At 50.3% G+C, this 27431-nt stretch overlaps 1 protein-coding gene across 1 annotated transcript in view; it reads right to left on the reverse strand.

Moving 5' to 3' along the window:
* Positions 1–2396: 2396 nt before the first annotated feature.
* ADCY1 (adenylate cyclase 1 (brain)) overlaps positions 2397–27431 on the reverse strand; it is a 142802-nt gene continuing 117767 nt past the window's right edge. The window contains exons 15-20 of the mRNA XM_012646975.1: positions 15294–15410; positions 15059–15205; positions 14318–14416; positions 10567–10681; positions 8538–8662; positions 2397–5818 (exon numbers count right to left, since the gene is read on the reverse strand). Of these exons, the coding sequence (XP_012502429.1) occupies positions 5516–5818; positions 8538–8662; positions 10567–10681; positions 14318–14416; positions 15059–15205; positions 15294–15410 (906 nt within the window). The 3' untranslated portion in view covers positions 2397–5515. The remainder of the gene's footprint in view (positions 5819–8537; positions 8663–10566; positions 10682–14317; positions 14417–15058; positions 15206–15293; positions 15411–27431) is intronic.

The raw sequence follows: 27431 nt of genomic DNA on the forward strand, positions 1-27431 counted from the left end.
ATTAAAAGTGCTGATATTAAAAAAAAAAAAAAAGAGCTTTGGATTACAGACGGAGGCTCAGAAACCAAGCGAACACCATAAGGGGGTCACACGCTGCCTTGGCGTCCCAGATGCTGCCCCCCTGCCCAGACCTCCAACTCCGACAATGAGGATTTTCTAAGGAAAACCAAGTCAGGGCACTCGGGGACGGTTTCCCCAAAAGCCCTGCATGAAGCTCATCTGTCGGTATTCAAACTTAATTTTCTTCCTTATACTAATGCATCTGAATCCCAGGAACAAACACTTAATTTTCATTTGGCTTATGCTATGCAACACACAGACATGTGTGCAACACACATGATAGGCACACATGATAGGCACGCACGTGCACACACGTGTTCACACATGCAACACAACACACATACACAGGCGCACACAGAGTGATTTGAATTAAGCATGGCCTCTAGTGGAGTGACTATTTTTTTAAGATAGTGAATAGATTTGATATGGAACAGAATGCATTAAATTTTCAGGGAAATTTAAAAATAAAAATGTATGAGTCATTAGATGATGGCATGGCGTTTAGGGAAGTCTAGCCCCAAAATGTGGCACTGAGTCTGCGGTGCTTATGGAACGGACCATGGAAGTGACACATGTCCTCACATCCTGTTACAGGATCTGCCTCCAGTATCATGTGAACGACAGGAGACCAGCATGGGAAATCCCCGGGACACTTTCCAGAGTGTCCCTGCGGGTTCCCCGAGGTGAGGGGGGACCAGGGGGCCTCTGAACACCCCCACCCGTGTCTCTTTGGGGTCATGACTCTGCGAGGGAGGAATATCCACACTGAGGGAACAGGTGCCGTGGCAGGGGCCCTGCCCTGTGATGCTGGCACCCAGCCCCGTCCAGGCCACCTCAGGGGCCCTGGGACCCCACAACCAGCCGCTCTGTGTCCACTTTCCCACGTGAGGCCTGCCCTGCAGCTCCTTGCTGTCAGCTCACACAGAATCACAGACACCCGCGGCTTCCAGGAGCCGCCTGTGCCGCGTTCACCCCCACCCCCAACAGCAGGGCCTGTCCACCCCAGTGCACCCAAGTCCATCTGTGGGAAATGGCAGTTAGAAGAGCCTTCCTTCCACTGAGCCAGACTGAGCCTTCCAGAACGCCTCCTCTGGCTCCGTCCCCCATCCCGGCCCTGCACTGGTCCCCGCCTGGCACAGCGAGGGCCGGGGCCACAGGAGGCTGAAGCGACGTGAGTCCCTACACCACCCACTTTGCCGACTGTGGACACCTGCCTGTGGCGTCCCCTCCCCGGTGCCCAAGAGCATGGAATGATTTGTGTACCAATGGTTATCTGGGGTATCTGCGTTCCTCGAGTAAGACCTTTCTCTCTGTCATCCCCCAAGCTCAATTTGAAGGTCTGAGCCACCAAGATGAACCTCCCCACACCCAGGCCAGCCTGGCATGGGGTCCCTGATCCTGGACACATGTCCAGAGGGCTCTTGTCCACCGGATGGCACTAGCAGCATGGAGGGCCAATGAAGACAACTTTCAGCATGCCACCATTTCCCTGAAACGGTGTACCATGGGTAAGCCTTGTCATCCTTTTAATGTTGCCGCCACAAACTGTGCAGCTCACCACCCTCGGTAGAGGGAGACCGGTACTGAGATTTGCTGATCCGAACAGATCTTGGATCGGGAGGTGTGATTGCCTCCTCCTTCCTCCCTCACCCGAGCCAGGCGTGGAGTGACAATGACCTGAGGAGGGTTTGACACAGCTCTGCCTGCTCACCGGACCTGGGATGCTGAGCTCTGCCCAGTCCTGATGGCCCACGGGAACCGAGGTGCCAGAGCTGGGTCTTCAGGAAGGGGTGGGGCTTCGGGAGTGGCAGCCCCCCAGAGCCAGGGAACTGGGCAAACTCGTGTGCATAGCTTGTCTCTGAATTGCCAATCTGCTTTGGACCAGACTCATCTCCACAGGATAGAGTTAGAGTTATTGCTTCTATGACAGGTGTTCCAGAAGCCCCGGTGGCTTTAGAGTCTGAGAAACACGGGCTGGCAACTTAGGTTTCTGGGTCTGTGGGGGGCGTCTGCCTGTAGGACGCAGACACCCGCAGGGGTGGGCAGGGCCCACGGAGACCTTTGGAAGCATTCTGGGCTGTGCTCTACGCTACGGTGGCAGGCAGGGGAGGCATGCGAGGGTGGGGAAGGGCCACAGCATCATCGAGCGGGGCTGGAGTGGGCGTGGGGCTTTTCATCATTTTTGGTACGAGTAAACAGGCAGCACCTGTAACGGGTGCACTATTTACAGAGCCTCTTAAATAACTTAGAGGGAATCCTACCCAAATGGCTCTAACATTTTTACATGAATATTGTACATGATTAAAAATAAATAAGGCAATATAATACAGTTTTATCACAAATAAAAAGGAAGTTGTTTTTCGCCAAACCCCAAGGAACATTATGGCTAAACACAGTTCCTGAACTCCCAGGAAGTAGGTGGGGTTTGGAGTTGCTGATGATGGAGATGTTTGCCCCGTGAAGTGGAGACCTCGCCAAGGCTGCCGTGGGGTCCATTTCAGAAAAGTCGTGTGCCCAGGGGAGGAAGTGTGGTCCCCGGGATGGCTTCCTCCTGCTGCTGCGTGACTGACCTGCTTTGAGTGGTGTCACGGATGCACATGTGTGATCTCCCGGCTCTGTGATCCCAGGCCAGACGCCGTGTGGCAGCTGGCTCTTTGCTGAGTCTCACAGGCCAGACCGAGGTGTCACCAGGCTGGGCTCTGCTCCTCCTGCAGGCTCTGGGCGAATCTGCTGTGGGCTCGCTCAGGCTGTTGATGGATTCAGCTCCTTGTAATCGTGGGAGTGACGTCCCCACTTCCTTGCTGGCTGGGGCTGGGGTTGTCAAGTTGGCTGTGGCCAGGAACGATGGTGCCATCCCTGACATGCTTCGAATCCTTCTGGGCTCTTCTGCCTCCTTCATCCACTTCCAAGGGGCCACGTGGCCGCACTGAGCCCACTCGGGTAGTCCAGGATCCTCTGCCATCCTAAGATCCCTGACCTTGATTCCGACTGCAAAGTCCCCTTTGGCAAGTGACAGAGCGTAGCCACAGGGCTTACGTCTACGGTGTGGACACCTCTGGGGGCCACTCCTCTGTCTACCCCCTACCCGGACAGCCTGGGGTGGGCAGCGGCACTGGCTGTGCCAGCGAGGCTCTCCACCCTCTGCACACCGTGCAGGCAGCGGCTGGCAGCTGGGCCCCAGCCAGGTGCTCAGCTCGTGGAGAGCTCAGATGGACCCTGGACCTCGTGATGAGCCTGCCTGTCCTTAGGCACCCTCGCAGGCAGCCCAGTGATTCTGCACAGCCATAGGCTCCTGTGGACGCCCCAACAGCGGCCGGAAGCCCCCTCTAGCATCTCCTTCTGCCCTAGGGCTTCTTGGGAGCCCAGCCCGCACCAGTGATGCCAGAACACCAGGGTGCATGAGCGGACAGTGACATGTGGACCACAGGAGGAAGACAAAAGCTGCCCATTCTCCAGCCCTAAACTCTCTGGGGGATCCAGGAGGTAACCTGCCCTGGCCTGTGAGCTCCCTGCTGCAGCCAGGAAAGGCCATGGGTCAAAATCACTCTCAGGAAGGTGCCAAGAGACCATCCAGCCCCCTTGCACATCACAGAAGCCACAGCCCAGCCCAGAGAGAAAGAAGAGTGGATGGGGTGCGCTCCCCACGGCCCCATCTGGCCACCTATGGTCCCCGGCCTGCACAAAGCCGCTTCCACTCTCCCTTGCCAGAAGCTGTCCACCCTGTCCGCCTCTGTCCTGAGTCTTGCCTCTGCTGGAGCCCCTACCACCAACCCCGAGTCCCTCTGGAACAGGCACCTGGCCAGCCCCAACCCGGCTGCCCTGCAAAGCCCGCAGGCCTGGCCTCCCCAGCTACGGCTGAGGTCCCTGCTGCCCCCGCATGGCCACACGGCTGAGCCAGGGTCGCCCTCCCCATGCGGGAGGCCATGTCTAACATGCCACGGTGGGAGCGGCTGGAGGACATCACCTGCCCAGCCTGACGGGGGTCAGTCCAGAGGAGGCCCCACACAGACCTACGCTCCAGGAAAGGAAGTCTGGGCTGTTCTCTGCTCCTTTTCTGAAAAGTCAGGACCCCCAGAAAGGGAGTAGAGCCCTTATGGAGCAATGAGGAGAGGGACTCCCCCAAGCCAGCTGGCTTTGAGCAGAGACAGGCTCAGGTCTCCCCTGCAGTCCACAGAAACCTCTCTGAGCATGTTTCAGAGCAGCGGGTCTCCAGAACCTTTCCTCCCATCTCCAGCCCCCTTCCTCCCTGTGCCCGAGGTCCAGGGTCTCCACGTGCCAGGACGTGCCTGGTTATTTCTGGCCAGTCCCACCCCACTGGCTCTCCTGGACCCCTGAGCCCCTCATCCTCATCTCCATCATGATCATCTAGACATGCAGGTGGGAGGTTCCCAGATCTGGACACAATCGCCTGCAGTCACGTCCCCTGCAAGCTGGAGCAGGGACACCTGGACACATGACCATAAGCCAACTCTGAAACAGCCCGTCCAGGAGGGCTGGCTCTGCCGGAGAAACATGTCCCGTCAAGGAAGCCTGCTCATGGGCACGAGGGCCACTCCTTTTCAACACACATGCAGCCTTGCACTGTTGCAAATGTACAGGACTCACGACACCACAGAGAAAAGGAGGAAATGACACCCGTCCCTCTTCTCCTGTGAACAAACACAGCAGTGACGTGCAGCACAGGGAACGTCCAGGTTTCGCAGGAGCGGGATCCAGCAGGTGGCGCAGCTGGGGAACACACAGGCAGAACAAGAAGCCGACGCTGGCCGTGATTATGGAGAGGGGGCTGGGGGCCCCCGGAGAATTCCAGAAGACCTACCTCCGGCTTTGAGCAAACAACCGCTCTGAGGAAAGGCAGTGGCCACCACTATCCATGCAGTGCGAGGCAGCTTCTCAGTTCTCCCCAAACTGTCCAGTCTGAGCGTGAACAGCCCCAGCCCAGTGAGGCCTGACTTCCCACTCTGGCTCCCGAAGCCGCTGCCCAGGGCTGGAGCCGCCTGCATGCTGGGACCCGCCTCGGCCGGGGTGGCTCAGGGCACACTCAGCAGGCTCCTCGGCCACTCTGCCAGCCAGACCTCCGCAGCTGTCGCTGTAGCCCCGGCGGATGTTCTGAATTCCTGACATTGACGCCAACCTGGCCAAACCCGCACAGGCCTGCTGGAAAGAGACGGTGCTCATTCTGCCATGGATGGGGAGGATGGAGTGGACACACAGCCTGCGAGGCCTGGATGTGTGTGCAGACAGGGTCCTCCCCTCACCAAGTCACTGCTGTGCTGCTTCTGCCGGGTTGTTGGCCCTCAGGCCACAGGCCATGCCTGGACAATGCTCCTCCTCCGGCCTGGCCACTGCCCACCTGCTCCACTGGTTTGGCTCGTCCTGGCTGGAGCTGCAGTGGCCTGTGTCGCCCCAGAGCATTCTCGCCCTGTGTGCACCCCCAGCGGCCAGCGTGGGCTCGTTAAGCCTCCTTCCCGGCTGCTGTGGAGGGCAGGTACTGGCTGGTGGGGTGCGGGGGGAGCCCGGCCCTGACTGGGAGCCCAGCCGGGGGGCCCACTGGGGGGTGTCTGGCCTGAAGGCCGGCTCTCCCATAAGGACACATTTTTCGCTCCAAGCCTAGGGACCTAGTCTGGGAGCCGTTTCCATCAGTCCTGCCTTCCAAAAAGTATGTCAACATCTCGCCCTTGCCCTTGACGCTGACTTTGCCTCTGCACACGAAGTGGTAGGAGCACCTTCTCAGCAGCCGGTGGACTTCCTCAGTCACCTGTTGGCACAGAGAAGCATGCGTTACGGGCAACAAGGGAGGTCCTCTGGGGATGGGAGCCCCACTGTGTGTCTGGGAAAAGACCGGAACATTCCATCCTGCATCTGTTGCTGCCTACCCTGACTGCCCGACCCTGGCAGTGCCCGTACACAGCTTCCCCAGCTCAGCCTGGCAGCCAGGGCCCCGCTCCTGCTGCAATCACTTGGGTCACTCCATAAGGACAAGGACACGACCCTGCAAAGACAGCCCAGGGGACTGAGAGGAGCCTAAGGAGCCAGCCCCAGGGAATCCCACTGCCACGTCCTGGCCAACAGGAGGAGGTGACATTCACTGAGCAGCGCCCCTGGCTCGGCTGGGAAGGGTGGCCCAGGAAGCACCCAGATGGGGTACACAGGTGGGCAGGGCCAACAGGCACCTGGCACCAGGGTGGGGTGTGAGCCCCGTGGCGCACACCATGCCAGAGGCTGCATGAGATGCAGCGCCAGACGCTGGGAACAGAAAGGAGCAGGACTCGCCTCTGGGCCTGGGGCTCTGGGCGCTTCAGCAACCTGGGACAGTTCCAGGTCAGGGCGCACAGAATGCGGGAGGTCAGGTAGCAGGTACCAACCACCTTGGCTGGGAGGGGACAGTGGAGAGCAGAGCACACAGCAAGGCCAGGCTTCCAACCCCCCACTGGGCGCAGTGGTATGGGGTGGGGATGCACACCCGGGGGGCCCCAGCACACAGAGGGCGCTGGGCAAACTACCTGGAGAAAACAGACATGACGCAAACCTGTCTTTCAGGTTCCCAGCCAGTATTCTAGCGCAAAGAATTCCTGCTTCACAAAGTTAGAAGAAAGAGAAAGGATAAGAAAATACCTTCTACTAGCCACAGTCAGTCCTGTGACCAGAAGACACACTATTGGTGTCTGAGCTTTACGCTGGAGGAGTGATCCTAAAGTCACTTCTCCCTCCCCGTCTCCTGGCTGCTCCCCCACTCCAACACGTGGTGCAAACTCTGTTGTCTTTAGTTAAAACAACTCACTCCATCCCAAGCCCACCTTCTCAGGGCCTGGCCCAGCAGAGCTGGGGAGGGTGGCCTCTGGCAGTGTGGCGGGGGTGCCAGGAAGTCAAGCGGGGGAGGGGAGACCTGCTTGACAGACAGACCCTGCTTATGCCAGAGTAACATCCTGGGCAGTGGGGGGTACACCTACCAGGCTGGGGGAGGACAGGGGCAAACGACCCATGCATGGGGCAGGAGCATGACAAGGCAGTGGCAGGCTTAGGTCTGATTTCAGAAATTTAAAAATGCAACGTGGCATGGGGCAGTAGCCAGGCTGCGGACAGGAGGGGGTCCCAGGAAGTTCTCCCCTGGGGCGTGTCCAGCTTTAGGGAAGCCTGCAGGGAGTGCAGGCGCATGGTCATGGTAAGGAAAATACAGTGCAAAGTTCTACGGATGGATGGTGGTGGCAGCTGAATGTACTTAACGCCGCTTAACTATACGATTAAAAATAGTGAAGGTGGGCCGGGCTCGGTGGCTCACGCCTGTAATCCTAGCTCTCTGGGAGGCCGAGGCGGGCGGATTGTTTGAGCTCAAGAGTTCGAAACCAGCCTGAGCAAGAGCAAGACCCCGTCTCTACTAAAAATAGAAAGAAATTAATCAGACAACTAAAAATATATAGAAAAAATTAGCCGGGCATGGTGGCACATGCCTGTAATCCCAGCTACTCGGGAGGCTGAGGCAGGAGGATCGCTTGAGCCCAGGAGTTTGAGGTTGCTGTGAGCTAGGATGACGCCACGGCACTCTAGCCCTGAAGACATTTTAACAGAACCAACCAACTGGAAGAATTATTTAGAGCATCTTTTTTCATATGGTGATGGAAATGATTCTAAATGTGGTTATAAAAATAAAAGAATCTTAAATTTTTTTAAAAAAAAAAAGAATGCAGAGGTGCAGAAGTGCTTCATGGAAGTCCCTGACTATGTTCTAACAGGAGAAAAGACTTTATGAAGACTTTCTACCTGGCCCTTAAACTGCCCCCACAGATTAGCCACCATCATGCACCAGGGGACCAGCCTTCCCTCCAAGGCCCCCTGAGGCCTGCAGGTCCCAAGCAGGCAGCCACAGGGCTGGGCGGCCCTCACAGGCCCCATCTGACCCACTTGGGCTCCACCCTGGTGGTCATCAGGACTGGGTCAAGTTTCAAGTTTGTTCTAAGGGAAGTCCCGAGAACCAGACCACACTCCTCCACACTGAGGAAAAGCAGAGGCTGTGGCCTTCCAGACCTTTCTGTGGCTCCTGGAAGGTATCACAGCCACCAGGTCTCATCCCACCTGAGCTGCCCAGAAGTTCCTCGAACGAGGTGGGCACCCACAGCAGCCTCTCTTCAAACAGACGAGAAAGCCCTTCCCTTCTACAGAAGCCAGGTGGGCGGGGACCAGAGTCCTGGGACATGTGGAGGGAACGGGAGCAGCCAGGCCATGGGGCGTGGCCGCACGCCCCTGTGACTCAGTGCTCTGGAGTCGGTCCAGCCCCCAAGGCCGCACGGCAAAGCAGACAGCGCAATCAAACTGCCCAGCCCAGAAACGCTCTCTAGAGCAGACAGACTGAGATATGCAGCTAGTTCAGCCCTGCCGCTTACTGGCTGCAGACCCGGGGTTCGACCCTTGGCCTCCTGTGCCTCAGTTTCCTCACCTACAGAATGGGTACCTGTGCCCTGGGGATTTCCGGGTCAACTGACCTGGATTCTGCCCTGGACCCCGGTGCTGTCCATCCGACTGGCCACGTTCACTGTGTTTCCCCAGATGTCGTACTGAGGCCTGCGCGCTCCGATCACTCCAGCCACCACGGGGCCGACGTTGATGCCTGGAAGACAGCCACGATGTGGCCTGTTGTCAGCTGGAAACATGTGACTCACCCTGCCAGGGCCACCCGGTGCACTTGATGTTGCTCCTTTCAGGGTCCTTTTGGGGTCACCTAGTGCCAGGCTCCTCCCTAAAGCACCCCACACAGCTCCACAGAGAGGCACTGTGAGCCTCGCCTGCACGCGGCTCCCGCGGGGCGTGGGGGTGGCACCCTAGTGACACTGCCTGCTGCACCAGGGAGCAGCATTGGTCCTCAAAGATGATTCCTAATCCTGAGGAAAAATCCCATTTCCTGGAACAATGGCCCCTGTGCTACGTCTTGCCACAGAAGCCACTACGAAATCTGACCTTTTGGTCTCTATGACCCCAAGTGCATCCTCTTTTCCAGAAAAATAGCTGCTCCTGACCCTTCTCAGGCTGCATCCCTGTGGCTATTTTAGGGTGTGGGTCCCAGAACTGAGCACGATGGCCCAGGACGCTCTGGTAGGAGGGATGGAGGACCCTTCTTTTTGTAGCTCAGGATCCAACTGGTCTCTGGGCAGCTGCAGACCAGATGGACGGCGTCACAATGACCCCAGGGGCACCCGTGTTTGAATCATCCCTTGGGTGACTTTCAGCAATGTGCTCTCTCTGGGCCTGGGCTTCCTCTCCTGTAAATGGGGCACACACTAAGCTGTGACACCCTGGCCTGTCCTTGGTGGGATGTCCGGGGGGTCCAGCATGCCATCAGTTCTGTTAGTACAGCTGCTGTGGCCACTTCTTGCAACTAGGGCTTTCTGGCCCAGGCTGAGACCACACCCTATCTTCCTTTTGTGTGTTCATGGACTGATTTTTCTGAGCTTGTCCTAGTTAATTCCTCTGAAGTCCTGGACAGAGCATGGGAGGAGTGTGGGGTGGGGAGAGGTGGCCCAACAGTGTGAGCTGGGGCAGGTGGACATGGGAAACCTAGAGAGGAACCTCAAAAGGCCACTTCCTGGATGGCTGGTGGGACTTGGGGAGCCCCTCTGCCAACCCCAGACACCCCCACCTACAAGCAAGAGATGGGGCCAACGTCACCATGCTGGGTAGAAGGGTCATCGCATGACCAACCACTGGGCCACAGCCGCAGGGCTCCACTGCGGGAGAGCAGGGAATGGGACGTCCCTGATCCCCATCACACCTGTTTCCTGACTGAGCAGCGCCCAGGGCCCAGCCCTCAGCCGGACGCCATGCCCAAAACACTGCATGCTTCTAGGACATCAGAACTTCACCACCCTTCCCACTCAAACGCAGCTCCAAGGCTGGATTTTAAAGCCACTAGATGTTTGAATTCTAGAACAACCATAAAATGCTATTTTAACTATATCCTGGACTAGTGGGAATTTTTCTGGTAAACTGTCTACATCTCAGAAAAAATGAATTTAGGATGTAAAAAACCCAACAAACCCTAGTTTCATAAAATCTAGAAAGGAGCTTGGACATCCCATGGTTTTCCCTCCGCAGGCAAGGGAAGGAGCTCAGAGAAGACAAGGGCCTGCCTGAGTCCGCGCAGGTGGGCTCCCGCCAAGGCCTCTTGCTGGGCAGCCCGCGCAGCCTCACTCCATGCTGCCAGGGCCGGCCGAGGGGAAAGGCGCATTTTCCTGCAGCTAAGTGTGGACTCGGAGGAGCGTCTGAAAGTCTCCAGGACAATCGAGATTTCTAATGTGTTTCATGAGCTCGGGGCAGTGAATCTTCAAAGTCCTAAGTCACTTTCTGAAGCATCCCACTTCCACAGGCAGCTTTCAGGGGCAACTCTGCTCATGTGTCCCCATGTTCTCCTGGTTGGCATCACCTTCCTTCCTTCAAGACACCCGCCAGCTGATTCCGCCCCTAGGAAGGCACAGAAAGGGTGTTCTACACCGAAGGGATAGGCTTAGAGCCTCGTACCAACTCGGAGGACAAAGTCGTTGTAAGACTGGTAGTTAATCTCATCCAGGACGTCAAACATCTCAATGGCAAAGTCCGCCAGTGTGCTCAGGTGGGAGGAGATGGACTTCTTAGCCTAGGTGTGAACAGACAGGGATCATTACGTTTGGGATCACCAGGCAGGTGGGGGGCAGGGAGCCCTGCAGCAGTTGTGGGATTGGGGACTTGATTCCCTTATCAACAACACAGCAGTCCCGTGGACTGCAGGTGCTCTTGGTGCCTGGCTGGGGCACATCATTCCATTCTACAGGAAGGAGACTGAGGTATTGCCCAAACCCTGGCTCCTGAGGGGCAGAGACAGGATTCACCTGAGTCTGTCTGCGAGGGGTGGGGAGGAGGGGGCAGCCCTGTGAGCAGGAGACCAGGTATCCAAACTCCTGCTTGGACAATGTTGTCAGTGCCCATTGCAAATGAGCAAAGCAAGGACAGAGACGCATGTCAGATCTTGAGATCGAGACTGCATCTTTCTATACGTGTGTGACAAGGTCCTTTTGTGAAACAGTGGCAGTTGTAAGGTTTCTAATTTTTATTTTTTAAGGAAATTTTATTAGTCCTCAAAGTCACGGAACTAATGTTTTTTTCAATTTAACAGATTTTATTTTTTAGGACAATTTTAGGTTTACAGGTCAACTGAGCAGATAGCAAGGAGAGGTCCCAGGCACCCCCTCTTCCCCCACATGTAGTTTCCCTATTGTTATTATCTTGCATCAGTGTGATGCATTTGCTACAACTGATGAACCCATACTGATATATTATTATTAACCGAAGTCCATAATTTACATTAGGATTCACTCTTGGTGTTGTCCATTCTATGGGTTTTGACAAATGTACGATGACACGTATCCACTATGACAGTACTACACAGTTTCATGGCCCTAAAAATCTTCTTAGCTCCTTTTCCCCAGCCCCCAGCAACCTCTAATCATTTTACTGTCTCTATAGTTTTGCCTTTTCCAGAATTTCATATAGTTGGAATCATACATTATACAGCCTTTTCCGACTGGCTTCTTTTATGTAGTGATGTGTATGTATTTAAGGTTTCTCCATGTCTTCTCATGACTTGGTAGCTCATTTCTTTTTATCATCTAATAATATTCCATTTTATGGATATACCAGAATGTGTTTATCCTTCACCTATTGAAGAATATCCAGGTTTTGGTGATTATAAATAAAGCTATTAATATTCATGTGAAGGCTTCTCCATGGACATAATTTTCATCACATTTGGGTAAATGCCAAGAAGCACAATTGCCGGGTCATATAGCAACAGTAGGTTTAGCTTTGTAACAAAGTCAAACTGTCTTCCTCAGTGACTGTGCCATTTTGCATTCCCACCAGCAATGAACGAGAGTTCCTGCTGCTCCACATCCTCACCAACATGTATCTTGTCAGTGTTTTGGATTTTAGCCATTCTGGTAGGTATCTAGTGGTGTCTGATTGTTTTAACTTGCATCTCCCTAACGACCTATGATGCTGAACATCTCTTCACATGCTTATTTGTCACCTGTATATTTTCTTTGGGGAGGTGCCTGTTCAGATTATGTGCACACTTTTTAACTGCTTTTTTTCTTATTGTTTAATTTTAAGGGTTCTTTTTATATTTTAGATAAAAGTCCATTATCAGTAGGTGATTTGCAAAAAGATTTTCTCCTAGCCTGGGGCTTGACTTTTCATTCTCTTAACAGTATATTTCACAGAGTAATAATTTTTAATTTTAATAAAATCCAACTTACCATTTTTTTTTCATGGATCATGTTCTTGGTGTTGTATTTAAAAAAATCATTGCCAAAATCAAGGTCATCTAGATTTTTCTCCTCTGTTATCTTCTAAAAGTTCAAGTTTTGCCTTATACATTTAGGATTATCCATTTTGAGTAAATTTTTGTGAAGGGTATCAGGTGTGCATCTATATTCCTTTTCTTGCATGTGGATGTCCAGTTGTTCCAGCACTATTTGTTGAAGAGACTCTCTCTTTGCCATTGTATTGCCTTTGCTCCTATGTCAGAGATCAGTTAACTCTAGTAGTGTGGGTCTGTTTCTGGGTTCTCTATTCTGTTCCATTCATCTATTTGTCTCTTCTTTTGATAATGCTGCATTGTCTTGATTACTGTAGCTTTATAGTAAGCCTTGAAGTTGGTAGCATCAGTCTTCCAACTTTGTTCTTCCTTGTCAATATTGTGTTGTTTGTTCTGGGTCTTTTTTATTTCCATATAAACTTAGGATTAGTTTGTCAATATCACAAAATATCCTGGTGGGGTTTTGATTGGAGTTGTATTAAATCTACAGATGAAGTTAGGAAGAACTGACATTTTAACAATGTTGACTCTTCCTTTGCAGGAACATCGAATCTCCATTTATTTAGATCTTTGATTTCTTTCATTAGAGTTTTGTTGTTTTCCTCATATAGTTCTTGTATATATTTTGTTAGATTTATACCTGGTATTTCATTTTTAGGGTCTAATATAAATGGTATTACATTTGTAATTTCAAATCCCAATTGTTCGTTGCTGGTATATAGCAAAGTGATTAACTTTTATATAGTAACTTTGTGTCCTGTAACCTTAGTTCCAGGAGTCTTTTTTTTTTTTATTGTTGTGCTGTTATTTTTGAGTCTTTCAGATTTTCTCCATATACAGCCATGTCATCTGCAAACACATTCCTTCCCAATCTGTATGCCTTTTATTTTCTTTTCTTGTCTTATTGCTTTAGCTAGCACTTCCAGTATTCTGTTGAATAGAAGTGGTAAGAGAGGATATTCTTGCCATGCTTCTGATCATAGGGAGAAAGGATCTAGTTTCTCCCCATTAGGTATGATGTTAAGCTGTTGGTTTTGTGTAGATGTTATTTATCAAACTGAGAAAGTTTCCTTCCTAGTTTACTGAGAGTTTTTATCAGAGATGGGTATTAGATTTAGTTAAATGATTTTTCTGCATCAACTGATATAATCACATATTAATAATTTTTCTTTTTTATTCTGTTAATATGATGAATTGAATAAATTCATTTTAGAATGTTAAACCAGCCTTGCATATCTGGAATAATTCCACCTTGGTTTTCATGTATAATTCTTTTCATTCATTATTGAATTCAATATGCTAATGTTTGTTGAGGATTTATGCATCTATAGTCATGAGAAATATTGGTCTGTAATTTTCTTTTTTTATAATGTCGTTGTCTGGTTTTATTTGGGGAATGCTGGCCTCTGCTTCTATCTTTGGGAAGAGATTGTAGAGAACTGGTATAATTTCTTCCTTAAATGTTTGGCAGAATTCATTAGTGAATGCATCTGGGCCTGACGCTTTCTGTTTTAGAACGTTATTAATTCAATGTCTTTAATGTTATTGATTCAATGTCTTTAATACATATAGGTCTATTCTGGATGTTTATTTTTACTTATTCACTGTTCTGCTTTGGGAAAGGAGAGCACAGGGCTGGAGGGAGGAGAAGAGAGGGGGCCAGAGGGGAGGGCACTGTTGGGGAGGGGCTGGGGCTGGAGGAAGCCCCTGTGACCAGCCTTCTGTGCTGACTTTCCCTAGGAGATTGTGTCTGGAGAGAGCCAGCCACTGACAAAACAGCCTGTGAGCTACTCCCCTAATCCAACTCAGAGGGAAAACAGACCCCAGCATGGGGACCTGCCTGAGGTCTCAGAGCAGTCTGGGGTGGGGCTGGGACCCGGTCTGCGAGCAGGCAGCCCAGTCCTGGATGACACTCACCTTGGCCCCCGAGGTGGGCGCCAGCCCCACCGCGGCCATGTAGGTGCTCCCGATGGTTTTGATCTTCTCTAGGTCCTTGTAAAAGTCTTTGTCCATGAGCTTTGTTTAAAACACAAAACTGTTAAACATTACATAACATTTGAGAAAAGTCACCACAGCCGTCAACCACCAGGAAAACAGCATAGCTGATGAATGCAGTCTGGAAAGCAAAAGGTCTTCTCTGTTTTGAGCACCACACAAATTCTGGGACTACATTGGAAAGAACAGGTGAGGAGGGACAGCACAGGACATGCCCTTGTTCTTCCCACAGCTGAGCTCACAGTCACTGGGAGAATCAGGTCCCCAGTGACAGGAGCTGGTAGGGCTGATGCAGAGTCCAGCTGGCTGTGGAAGGGCTTGGGGATACCCCACCCCGCCCACCCATCTGCAGATGATGTACTCAGCCCCGGCCACTGGAGAAGTCTGAGTCCTGATGTTTACAAGGCAGAGGACAAGTGCTCCGCCCTGCCCAGTGGCCCTGGTCCCCTATCCTGGGGTTGAGATCCCCTTCTTTACTGCCATGCTGGATCTGGGCCCCAAAGGAGACAGAATGCCTGTGCTTCCTGCCCATTCCATCTACGGAGAACATGACATATCGCTGAACACACAGGATTTAATCAGGTGAAGGGACACCCGTGTCACCCCGCGAGCAGGATGCATGCTGGGCCAGGCAGGGCCAAGACAGTGAAGCGCAGCCCTCACCTTGTCAAAGTCAGCGATGATCTCGTTGAGCAGCCGCAGACACTCCACCCCCATGTTGTTGCCATCTAGCTCGATATAGAAGTCATTGAAGTTGGGGATGGAGGCGAACATGACGCCCACCTGGGAGTAGGACTGGTAGTAGAGGTCCTAGAAGGTCAAAGGACAGGTCAGCCTGGAGAGTGCCCAGGGAATGGCCAGAGTGGTGCTGGCTAGTGGTGGCCGGGAGGGCACTCACCATGTTTCGGGGGTTGGACATGAGGAAGTGCTGGGCGACATGGGCTGGCAGGAGGTTGAAGAGGATCCTCCTGTTGTCCAGCTTCACCCTCTCCATGTCCTCGCGCTCCTCTTCTGCCTGGGAGTCGAGAGCCGTGGTGAGCCCCACCCATCCATGGTGCCCTCACCCCCCACCCATGCTTCTTCCTAATCTTCACACTGGACGCCCAGTGTGCCCTGCCCTACACCCGTCCCCACCTGACGGCAGGACTGTGTCCATGCTACCAGGCCAGGAGGATCCACGAGTGTCTGCACAAGTCACCACACATCTGCTGGAACATGCAAAGAACAATTGCCTCACCCCACTTTGAAGGTCTGCCCTGTCCTAGCCACCTCTTGGGGACCAGAAGCCACCACAGCTCTTTCTGAGGCATGTGCCCACCAGAGACAGCACCAGTCCCCAGGCAGCTGCCAATGTGACCCCATCCTAGAATGTCTGGAGGCTCCTCGTTTCCTCTGGGACCTCTCTGGCCTCCACCAGAGTGCATGTCCCTCTGAGCACTGAGACAGGGAGAGAGCTGTGCGGGCAGTACCGACCCCAGCGCTTCTCGATCAGCCACAGGACCCTGCAGAGACTGGTTAAACCGACAGTGATGGCCCTACTCAGGGTCCACTGTAAGGGCACGAAAGGTGCCATTGGTGGTGATGTTATCAGTATTTTGGTGAAAACTGTGTAACGGGATATGCTTCAATTAAAAACAAATCTATTCCACAGAGGTCGCACTAAGTTGCAGTCCCACCAGCAGTGTGAGAGTGTTACTGTCTCTCCACATCCTTGCCAGCATTTGTTGCTTTGGGATTTTTTGATAAAGGCCAGTCTCACTGGGGTTAGGTGATATCTCATTGTGGTTTTGATTTGCATTTCCCTAATGATTAAAGATGTTGAGCACTTTTTTTATATGTTTGCTGGCCATTATTCTGCCTTCTTTTGAAAAGTTTATGGCAGCACAATTCACTATTGCAAGGATGTGGAAACAACCCAAGTGCCCATCAACCCATAAGTGGATTAATAAAATATGGTATATGTATACAATGGAATATTACTCAATTATAAGAAACAATGGTGATCTAGCACCTCTTATATTCTCCTGGATAGAACTTGAGCCCATCCTCCAAGGTGAGGTATTACAAGAATGGAAGAATGGGCTCCACATGTACTCACCATCAAATTGGCACTGACTGATCAACACTAAGGTGATCACACGGTAGTAATATTCTTTAGGGGCTGAGGGGTTGGGGGTGGGTAAACTCACAACTAATGGATGCGGTGAGCATTGTAGAGGGGAAAAGGCACCCCTCAAATCATGGTTTGGGTGTGGCAAAGTCATTAACATGTAACCAAAATGTTTGTACCCCCATAATATTCTGAAATAAAAAAAATGAAAATAATAAAAAAAAAAATTAAAAAAAATCTAGGTTTATCACATTGTGATTAAAAGATTTGGTTCTAATTCTACTTCTTTCAACATCTGGATTCATGGGCTATTGGAGAAGCTGTCCTTCCTAATCATCATATACCTCTTAATCCATCCACACATGCCAAGGTTTTTGTTGAAATTTGAATGATAAATGTCCGTCTTCCCTGTGCCAGTTATTTTTATGAACTAAGCAGAAGTTGTATAGTTATATTTTTTAACAAATAAGATGAAAATCCACTGAAATTCTCAATTTATAAAATTTTCCAATCAGGAAGCTCTGTGGGCAACACACATTATTCCTGTCAACAAAGTCACGTGGTAGAGACACATCCGGCTTCCATTTTCAAAATGTCCTCTCCTAGTGTCTTTCAGAGGCATTTCCCTTCTCACGTGTACTTCTGTTTCAGGAATTATTGACCAGGGCACATCTATTGATAGTTATGTGGCATCTCAGAGGAGGTCACAATTTGGGGGCACTTGTCATTTGGGAAAGAGAATAAAACAACAACAAATGCATAGCCTGACCACTCCCCGGTACGCTGACAGTGCGGTAAGTGACTCTCACGCACACAAAACCCCAACAGAGGATTCAGTCTAACTACACCAGCAACCCCAACCCAGCGCCTCTAGTCAACATGCTCACTACAAGAGAACAGCCGTTCCAGGGTGGCCCTGTCCTCGCTCTGTCTTGGAAGTGATGTCCCTACCTCCCTCCTCCAAGTGACAAGGGGCATCTGGCCAAAGTCGGATTGCCATTGCCACATCATTCCTCACTATCAGCAAAGCACGTTTCTGAATTTTCAGGTGCAATCACTACAAATAGGCTTTCTGAGACCCTCTCCCAAGGCCCCGCTGAGCCACTGATGTCTTTCTGGGGCACACACACCCCTCCTTTAGGGGCACCCCACTCTATTAACACCTCCTTTTGGGGAAGCGTAGAAAAGGAAAGGAACTTCCCCAAGCACACAGAGCAGCTAAGACAACAGTCTTCAGCCCCTACGTTAGAGGAACTTAGTCTCTAACTTTGGGGCTGAATCACGTGTGCCTCCTTTGATAACTGGTATTCACTCAACACACAGACTGGAGCATGAAGGTCAAAGATGGCACACATCTCTGCACGTTGTTGCTGTCCCAGGACTGACGAGTCTTAGGTCAGGGTGGCCCTGGCTAGGGCAGGCCAGGCGGGGTGCCCATGTCCAGAACAGCCTGAAATTCGGGGGGTGGGGTGCAGTAGGACACCACACCCTCAGGGGCCATTCCATGCTGCAGGACTGAGAAAGCTCTGGTATCTAGCAGCCTGGCCCCCGGAGGACTACAGTGTAGACTGCGCAGGACTGCAATGAGAAGAGGAATCACCCCTTGCTGATGAATGCTACTGATGTCCTGGGGATGTCTGCGGTTGCAGCACAGCACAGCCGACCCTTAGCATGCCTGGGTTAGGGAGCGACTCCACAGGGCCAAACCCTGGCAGTATATCCCACTTTCCCCCTGCCTTCTCTCCACGCAGTTAGGCCTCTAATGTGCCCCCACCCCATGCCAGTCTCCCACCCTCCTGCGCTCCCTAGGAGGTGCACGAGCACCACACATTCTCCATCCTGGCCTGTGGCTCTCCCCCTGCTGCTTTGCAGGCCTTTCCCTCAAATATGAGCCTTTCAGGAAACAGTCTTGGAGGTCATCTTATGTCCAAGGTAATTAATGAATCCAGTCTACAACATCTCCTCAAGTAGTTACCCACTTTTCCTTGAACACCTCACAGAGACGGGGAACTCACTACTGCACAAATCTGTCTCATCCAAACTTACACACTTCAAGCTGCTGGAAAACGTACATTGAATGAAAATCTCCTTCCCTGGATCTTTTGTCCAGAGTCCGTGGCTCTGTCTTCAGTCTGCTGTGGAGAGCCTTGCTGGGACGGGGAGGGCAGGAATCCCTTACCCCACATCCTCCCCTCAGCTGCTTTGGTTGATCCTCTTCCCCGGGACTATTTGCAGGTCCCCCTCTGGGTGTCCAGGCTGAGCCCAGCAGGCTGGGTGGTGGCCAAGGCCTCTCCCAGGCAGGACACTGGCTCGAGTCAGGGCTTTAGCCAAATGCATGGCTTCCAGCCAGCTCAGACCCCCAGGCCTCTCTCCATGAGCTGGCGCTAAGCCACCTGGCCCTGCCCTGTGCCCAGAAAGGACTCTGCAAACACAGAATTCCCTTTCGGTCTTATTTTGTTCAGTTTGTTCCATCGAGCCAGCTGCTGTGCTGAGCCTGGATCCCAAGCCTGATGGTTCCCCCTGGGGCCAGCTCCCAGCTCTGTGTCCTTCTTAAACCGTAGGACCATGGCCACGTGAGGAAATGACCTGTGAGAGAGGAAGGCAAGGCATGGAGGCAGGTCTTGTTTCTCTGCCGAAGACTCCAGCCTCGCAGGGCCTCCTTGGGGACTGTGTATCACGAACACACGCCTGCTTCTCACTAACGCTTGCTCCTGCTGACGCGCGAGACTGTCCTGGCATCCTCTACACCGTGGGGGCTGTGTGCAGGCGTTCCTAATCCGGACACCTGCGTCCCCCCAGCCGACCACTCAGTGTCCTTGCTCCCCTGCCCCCAGCTCAGCACTCCTGACCCATGAAGCCCTGCCGACACGACCGCTGGCCATCCCGTGAAGCCGTCCCTCTCGTCCAGGCCCCGCTGCCTGCTGTTCCAGGACGCGCCACATCCCTCTTGGCACAGAAGGGATGAAAAGCCCCTACAGATGAAAATGCATTTCAGCTAAGGCTTAATTCTAAGAAATGTGTCTTACATTACTAAGCTACAGTAAGTGAAATCTGAACTTTAAATTTGAACAATTCAATGAATTAAAAATGTTTTCCCTGAGCTTTATTAGAAAATAAGGGAGTGAACCTTCGAAGGCTGCAGTTAGGACGTGTGGATGCATTAGGTGCAGGCACGAGCTCTATGCTGCGCTGGGAAGTCCATGAGTGTGAGCGTGCATGTGTGTGTGTATGTGTGCGTTACATCCTTCTTTCCAAAATATAAAAAGGCAGAACACAGCCTGTCTGTTGTCAGGAGCACAGCCGCTCCTGACAACAGACACGTGGCTCCTGAGCAGCTTCTGAGCAGACAGCCTCGCCTCGCCAAACTGCTGGCACGTCTTCGTTTCTTAGGACGGATGGATGCAGTGAGCTGAAGGCAGAGCTGTGCCTGGTGTTTCAGACAGGAAGCAAGATGGGGTGTTGTTTTAAAGGTAACGAGAACCCGTGATGGAAGTGACGCTGCAGTGGGCATAGCCGATCCTGATCCGGGAGATCTGCTCTCGCTGACCAGCGAGGCCCACCCTCCTGTACGCAGAGGGAAACGGAGGCTGGGAAGGCGGTGTCCAGCCCGCACAACCAGAGCCCAGCCTCTCTGCCGACAGCTCCCTGCACGGAGTGAAGGCCCTGTGAGATTCTTTCTCCGCAGATTTGAATTTCTATTTATGCCAATACAAATTTAGGGGGTAGGATCTGCTAAGAATTAATCAAGCTCAGTTTCAGTGTCTGAAGTGTCAAAGGGAAAACATCAGACAGCTAAACCTAAGAATTATTAGAATTATCCTTTTCAGAAAAGTCAGCATTTCCTGCCAGAGTGAAAGACCTGGTGCAGTGCCGCCTCCTCCAGGAAGCCCTCTTCAGTAACTTTAGTCAGAATGGGTCACTCCTTTGCAGGACACACAGCATCTGCCTAGGGCCCTCATGGCACTCCATCTCCTGTCCTCTTTATTTCTTCTAGAGTCTTCTCTCTTCTCCTCCCTTGACCAGCAGCAGCCCATGGGCACATCTGTGCTGACTCACCGCCAAAAGGCGGCAGAGCCTAGGGAGAAGTGCAGGCCTCAGAGCTCAGGGGGAGGCCACCGTGGGCTTGCTCACACAGTGTCGGGGGACCGTCCCAGCCAGGGGTGCTTCTGAGGGTGAAAGGGCCTGGGGGAGGCTGAGAGCCTGGCCCCGAGTGGGTGTGACGACATGAGCTCCCTTGTGTCCACAACCACTGCCCAGGCCAGAGTGGGCCAGGTCTCTCCACACGGCCACTAACCGTGCTAAAAACATGTGTCTTTGTGATGATAAAGGTAATAGAAACTGTTGTAGAAAATCTGGATGTTTCATTGCACATACACACAGCCATGCCCCAGGATGGAGAGATATCGGGGGTGTCGGGAGGACCTGCTGTTTCAGATGGTCTCCGGCACCTCGAAGCGGAAGGCTCCATTTTCCCATCACAAAACTCGGGGCTACCAACATTTTGCTCTCATTTTGAACTGGTGGGGTGGGAAAGTGAGGCGGTATGTTCCATACTCAAGAGGAAAACACGGAGGTGTCTTTGTTGGCGGGACTGAGTTCTGCAGGGTGGCCCCAGATGAGCAAAACTGTGCTGTGAGCCAGTTAGGGCCTGCAGGGGACTCCGTGTGCTCAGGCACAACACGGCAGCTCAGAGACACCAGGGATATGGACACGTTCCTTCTCGCTGCACAGTCAGACTGCCATCGTGCTGCTTACAAAAGGGCCACGTCATGGGCAGAATGCATCTTTGGAGCTCTCACTCCACATTAAAGTTTTGCTGGATCCTTCTCCTGACACAGATCTAACCTTCAGAGAAGTCTTCCTTCCACCCATGCATTCATGTGAAATCTTGACTACGATGGAATGAGGCACATTCCTGGCTGAGTCTACAGCACCCTGCCCAGGGACAGCTCTCACAGGAATGCCATTCCATTCCCGACAGTCCTCAGCTGGCAGGAGCAGCCTCCTGAGGGGTGATCTGCATGGGAACAAGGAGAATGTGCCCACCTACAGTGGAGCAGATTTTGGTTCTGACCTTTGGCTATTGACCTTGGCCCTCACCTGTTACATGGGGATAATGACCACTTACTGGGGTCAAAGACATTTAAATGATCATGTGAAGTCCACTTCTGGAAACGATGGCATACTAGGGATTGAATTTGCCCTCCTAGAAACAATAAAAAAGCCAGACAAAATGTATAAAGCAACGACTTTCCAGATATCAGACACGAAGCAATGAAAGACAGTGACCCCTGAGAGACGGGAGCAAGTGAGGGGGCCTGCAATGGCCAGCATACTGCCTGGAGTCCCAAGCCACACGTGGAGGGAGCCAGGGGAGGACAGAGACTAGGGAGCCCAAGGTGGCTCCAGTTCACAGGGCAAACACCAGAGGGAAGAGAGGGTTCCCAAGACCTACAGGAGGTCCCCTTCAAGTCTCCAGTTCACTACCGATCTGCATAGGCCAGGGACAGAATCATCTAAAACGATCACAGGGAACAAACCCCAAAGCTCACATGATGCTAAGAATAGTTCCTACCTCCACTGGCAAGAATGGAAAACCTTATCACCCACCGGGGACCAGGGAAAGTCGTGGGCAAAATTGTTCCTAGAATAAATGCTCCTCTGGTTCATTCTAACAAAGGTTAAGAGCAAAACCCCAAAGGACCAAAGTGTTGCCAAGTAACTTATCTAGGTCCCAGAAAAAGGATCAAGAATAATTTTAGGAATACAAGAATATCCAACACCCAGAAAGTAAAATTCAGAACGTCCAACATCCCTCCAGGCCTCAGTTTTCATCTCACTCATTCCCTCACAGACATTTCCCAATTCCGGCCCAGACTGTGGGAGCCACAGGGGCCGGTGGGTCCCGGGCAATCCGTGTAATCCCAGAGCTTGGACATTCCAGGTGGGTACATTCCAGGAAGAGGGACAAGGATGACTAGAGTGCTAGCTCTCTTCCATTTAGATGCCTTTCCTCCCCCGCCCACTGCTGCCAAGAGAGACAATCGAGCCAAGACTCTCAGAAGTGGCTGCTTCCCCTGTTTGTGCGCCCATCACACCAAGGCTTCAACAGAGAGTGGGGCTCACATCTTTCCTGTTAAAGACCTGTAGTGGAATAAGGGTTGCTTGGACAGTGAGCTCCCTGCTCACCGGCTCTCCCTGGTGCTGCTTACCTGGCTGTTCCATCAGAGCAGGACACGCCCCGAAGTGGAGGGACATCAAGCCTGCTTGAGCACCCCATGAGCAACTCAGGATGAGCATGCTTCTCCCTGGCACTGTCAGGAATTTAACTTGGGAGACCCAGAGACATGCCCAAAGGCCAGATCCCATCCCCCCAGGACTTGATTGTGCTGCTCAGGGTCACTAATCTTGGGAGGCAAGGGAGCCTGCGGGGCACAACTGAGAGGAGAGTGCACCGTGGGTTCGAGCTGCAGTGAACTTACAGAGCAACCCTTCCCTCACAGGAAAGTTGTGCTTTCAGCCCATGGCAGGATCCTGGACAGCGAAGCTCCCAGCCTGCAGTGCCATGGCTGGTGAGCTCAGGTAGTTTGAGCTCCTGCCTGTGGCCAGACACCGGAAGGAGACCTCGGAACAGGGGAGGAGTGAGAAGAGTGAAACGCACTCCTGACAGCCACACTATGAATCTCAGATGGTCCCTCCCCCACAAGCAGACTTTCTGGCTTGGTGGAGTGGCTTCAGCCCCTCTCTGGTGGCTTTCCTCCGTGGCCTGGGAGCAAACCCTCAACCTCTGCCAAGACAGCTCTTGTGCCTGCCTTCGTGGAGCATGAAGGCAGGCTCACCTGATACAGCCCTGACTAGCCTCACTCCTCCACCCCCTCTGCTGTAGTAGAGAATAAGGACTCACCTGGGAGGTTCTAGGGCCCTGCCCACTACCTGGGGCATTTGAGTGCTGAGGGGATAGAGCTGGTCACGGGTCCCAAAAAGAAACACTGCAGCTGGCTCTTTCCTGCAAGCGCAACCGACTGGCAGGGAGGACACCTTGTGCAGCCCTTTACAGCATTTACTGACTCAGTCATACAGGGCGTGGCTGGACTCTTACCCACAAGCACCACTTACTGGCTCAGAGATTAAACTGGGCGGGCCGATATAATTCACACTGTTAAGGAGACCACAGGGCTGGGAAAAGAGAAAGGATTTCAAAAACTTCCCTCCTCCCTCATCAAAGAGAGACAGGGAATCTACCCACACACATAGCTCCCCACCGCTACAGACTACAAATAACTAGCAACTAAGAAAAAAACCACACTAAGCATATCAATAACCAAGGTATTCATCCAGAACCTAGACTCCTATCAAAGCACCCACAAGCAAAGCCAAAGGTTCTTATCCAATATACACTACAGGCACACCCTTAAGAGTAAGGGGGAACAAAAGCCCCATCTAAACAAAAGAAAAGCCAAAACAAGAAGCAGTGATAGCTACTCCAGATGTGAAGGAATCAGTGCAAGAACTCTAGAAGTATGAAAAATCAGAGTGAAAGGACACCCCCAAAGAGGCATACCAGCTCTCTAGCAACAGATCCCCAACAAAATGAAAATATTGAAATAACAGACAAAAGAATTCCAAATATGGATTCTTAGGAAGCTCAACTAAATCCAAGAGAAAATGGAAAAACAATTTAGAAAATAAATGAAAAATTTACTAAAGAGATAATCATATTAAAAAAATAGAACTTATGGAAATAAAAAATTCATTTAAGGAAATATAAAACACAGTGAAAAGCTCTGAGAATAGACTATACCAGGCAGAAGAAAGAATATCAGAACTCGAAGACAACTCTTTTGAATTAACACAGTCAGTCAAAAATAAAGAACAAAGAATCAAGAGGCATGAACAAACCCTAAAAGAAACATCATAAAATATAAAATGGCCAAATAAGAGAATCATAGGCACCTCTGAGGGTAAAGAAGAAAATATACAAGGGCTGGAAAACCTATTTGGGGGAATAATTGAGGAAAACTTGCCAGGTTTTGCTAGAGATTTAGACATCCAGATACAAGAAGCTCAATGAACACCCAGGAGATTCACTGCAAATAGGGAATCAGCAAGACATACAGTCATCAGACTGGCCAAAGTCAACACAAAGGAGGAACTCCTATGGGCTGTGAGGCAAAAATATCAAGTAACTTACAAAGGAAAATCCACCAGGCTAATTGCAGACTTTTTAGTGGAGACCTTACAAGCCAGAAGAGATTGGGACCCCATCTTCAGTCTTCTCAAACAGAACAATTGCTAGCCTAGAATTCTGTATCCTGCAAAACAAAGTTTCATACAGGAATGAGACATAAAGGCTTTCCCCCACACAAACACAGGAAATCTGTCATGACCAGACCTGTCCCGCAGGAAATACTCATAAATGAATTATACATGGATCAGCACAATAGACACCACTGGCGTAAAATCACCCCAAATCTAAAGCTCACAGCTCATATAAAACAACAACACAAGAAGGAAAACAAAGCAATAAGGACTATCCAACATGATGAACAGAATAGTATCTCACATATCAATTCTATCACTCAAAGTTAACAAATTGAATGCCCCATTCAAGAGACATAGGCTGATGAATGGAGGAAAAAATACAACCTAAGTATCTCTTGTATCCAGGAAACAACTAACACATTCTATACACAATTACAGTTGGAGATTCCAACACCCCTTTCAAAAATTGATAGAATAACAATGCATACACACAAAAAAAAATCAGTAAGGGATTACAACACTTAAGAACAATATCAACCAACTTTACTTAACTGACATTTATAAAACATACTATCTGACAGCAGAAGAGTACATATTCTATTCAAGGACACATGGAATATGAACAATACAGTAAGTTTCAATAAATTTAAAAGAATCAAATCATACAAAGTATGTTCTTTAACCACAATATAATTAATTAGATGTCAATAACAGAAAGATCTGAGAAATCCTCAATTAAAGAATATACTTCTTAATAACTTTTGTTGAAAAGAAGAAATCAAAAAGAAAATTAGAAAGTACTGTGACCCAAATGAAAATAAAACTATGTATATTATAATATCAACAATTGTGGGAGGCCACACTTAAAGGAAAATTTATAACACAAGCACCTATATCAGAAAAGAAGAAGGGTCTTTCTCAAATCACCTTAAGAAACCAGAAAAGTAAAAGTAAAGTAAACCAGAAGAAATTAAATAATACAAATTCAGTTCTACAAATATTAAAGGAATAATAAGGAAACGTTTTATCCAATTTTGTGTCAATAAAATTGACAACTTTCAGGGAAGGAGACAAATTTCTAAAGCTACCTCAAAAAGAAATATAAAGCTTGAATAGCCTTATATCTTTAAAGAAATTAAATTTTAGTTAAAAATTTCCTCTCACACACACACAAAATCCGGGTCCAGAGGGCTTCATTTCATCAAACATTTAAGGAAGAAATAACACCAATTCTGCACAAACCCTTGCAGAAAATTAAAGAGGATGGAATACTTCCCCACTTATTCTGTGAGGCCAGCCTTACTCTTACACCAAAATTAGACAAAGAAATTATAAGAAAATCACAGAACATCCCTCATGGACAAAGACAGAAGAAGTATCTTAACAAAATTTTTAGCAAACTGAACCCAACAATATATAAAATTGGTAATCTGTCATGACTACGTAAGGTTTACTCCAAGGTGGAAGATGTATTTATTTAATTTTCAAATGTTAAACCAATGTAATTTACCATATTAACAGATTTTTTTTCTTTGACTAGAATTTAATTTCTTGCTTTTAGGACCCAGATTTGATAAGTCTTTATGAGTTGAGTATTTTTTTTATTTTAAAATATTTAATCAAAAAATGAAAACTGCATATATCCAAGGTATACAATGTGATGGTTTTATATCTATATATCTATCTATACATATACTCACATCACATGATGATTGCAACAATCAAATTATTAATACTTAACATATCTACCACCACCCATAGTTACCATTTGTGTGTGTGTGTGTGTGTGTGTGTGTGTGTGTGTGTGGTGAAGACACAAAGTCTGCTGTTTTATCGAATTTCCAGTAAACAGTACGGTGTTATATATAGATTTTTTAAAATGACAGCAAGACTCTGGTGGGGCAAAGGCAATATATGGAACCTAAACATTTGTACCCTCGAAATATGCTGAAATTAAAAAAAAAAATCTCAGCAGACACACACACTTGCCCCACCTAGCACTTCACCAACCTCCCTTGGCTAATTCCTACTCATTCTTCAAGACTTTGGGAGTCAGGGGTTATTTTTACATGATATCACCTGTCCTTCCACCTGGGTCAGGTCCCAGCTAAGGTTTACATGGCGTTTCCTTCACTGTACTGCAATTATCTGTGGCTGATATGTTTTATTGCTTTAACAGCCTATGAACACCCGAGGGCAGGGGCTATACCACACCCATTTTAGCATTCCCAGCACAGGGCTAGGTATACTTCAGGTGCTCAATAAATGCCTGTTGGACAAAGGCAGGTGGTAACACTATGTGAGTAAATACAGAGTGGTGGCTGCCAGAGGCTGCATGTGCATGTCCCAGATGGGTAAAGGATGTGTTTCCAGTGGGTGCGGGGCATGACTGGACATGGGGTCCTGAGTTTCTGCACCAGTGTTTGGCCCCTGGGGGCTTCCATAGTAGTGTGTTCAGCCCAGTGAAAGCTATTTGTGAGGATGTGCTCACCCAAAGCCCAGACGTGAAACCTACGGCCAGTAACAGAACAAAATGACGACTAACATGGGTAGCATTTCAGCATCCACGAAGCATGACTGCGGCTTCTATGAAGTGAACTCCCCGACAACCCCACTAGACAAGGGTTACTGTCATGTACGTGGAGAAACACACTGGAGATGATA

This window comes from Propithecus coquereli, unplaced genomic scaffold (assembly GCF_000956105.1).
Source record: "Propithecus coquereli isolate 6110/MARCELLA unplaced genomic scaffold, Pcoq_1.0 Scaffold252, whole genome shotgun sequence".
NCBI lineage: Eukaryota > Metazoa > Chordata > Mammalia > Primates > Indriidae > Propithecus > Propithecus coquereli.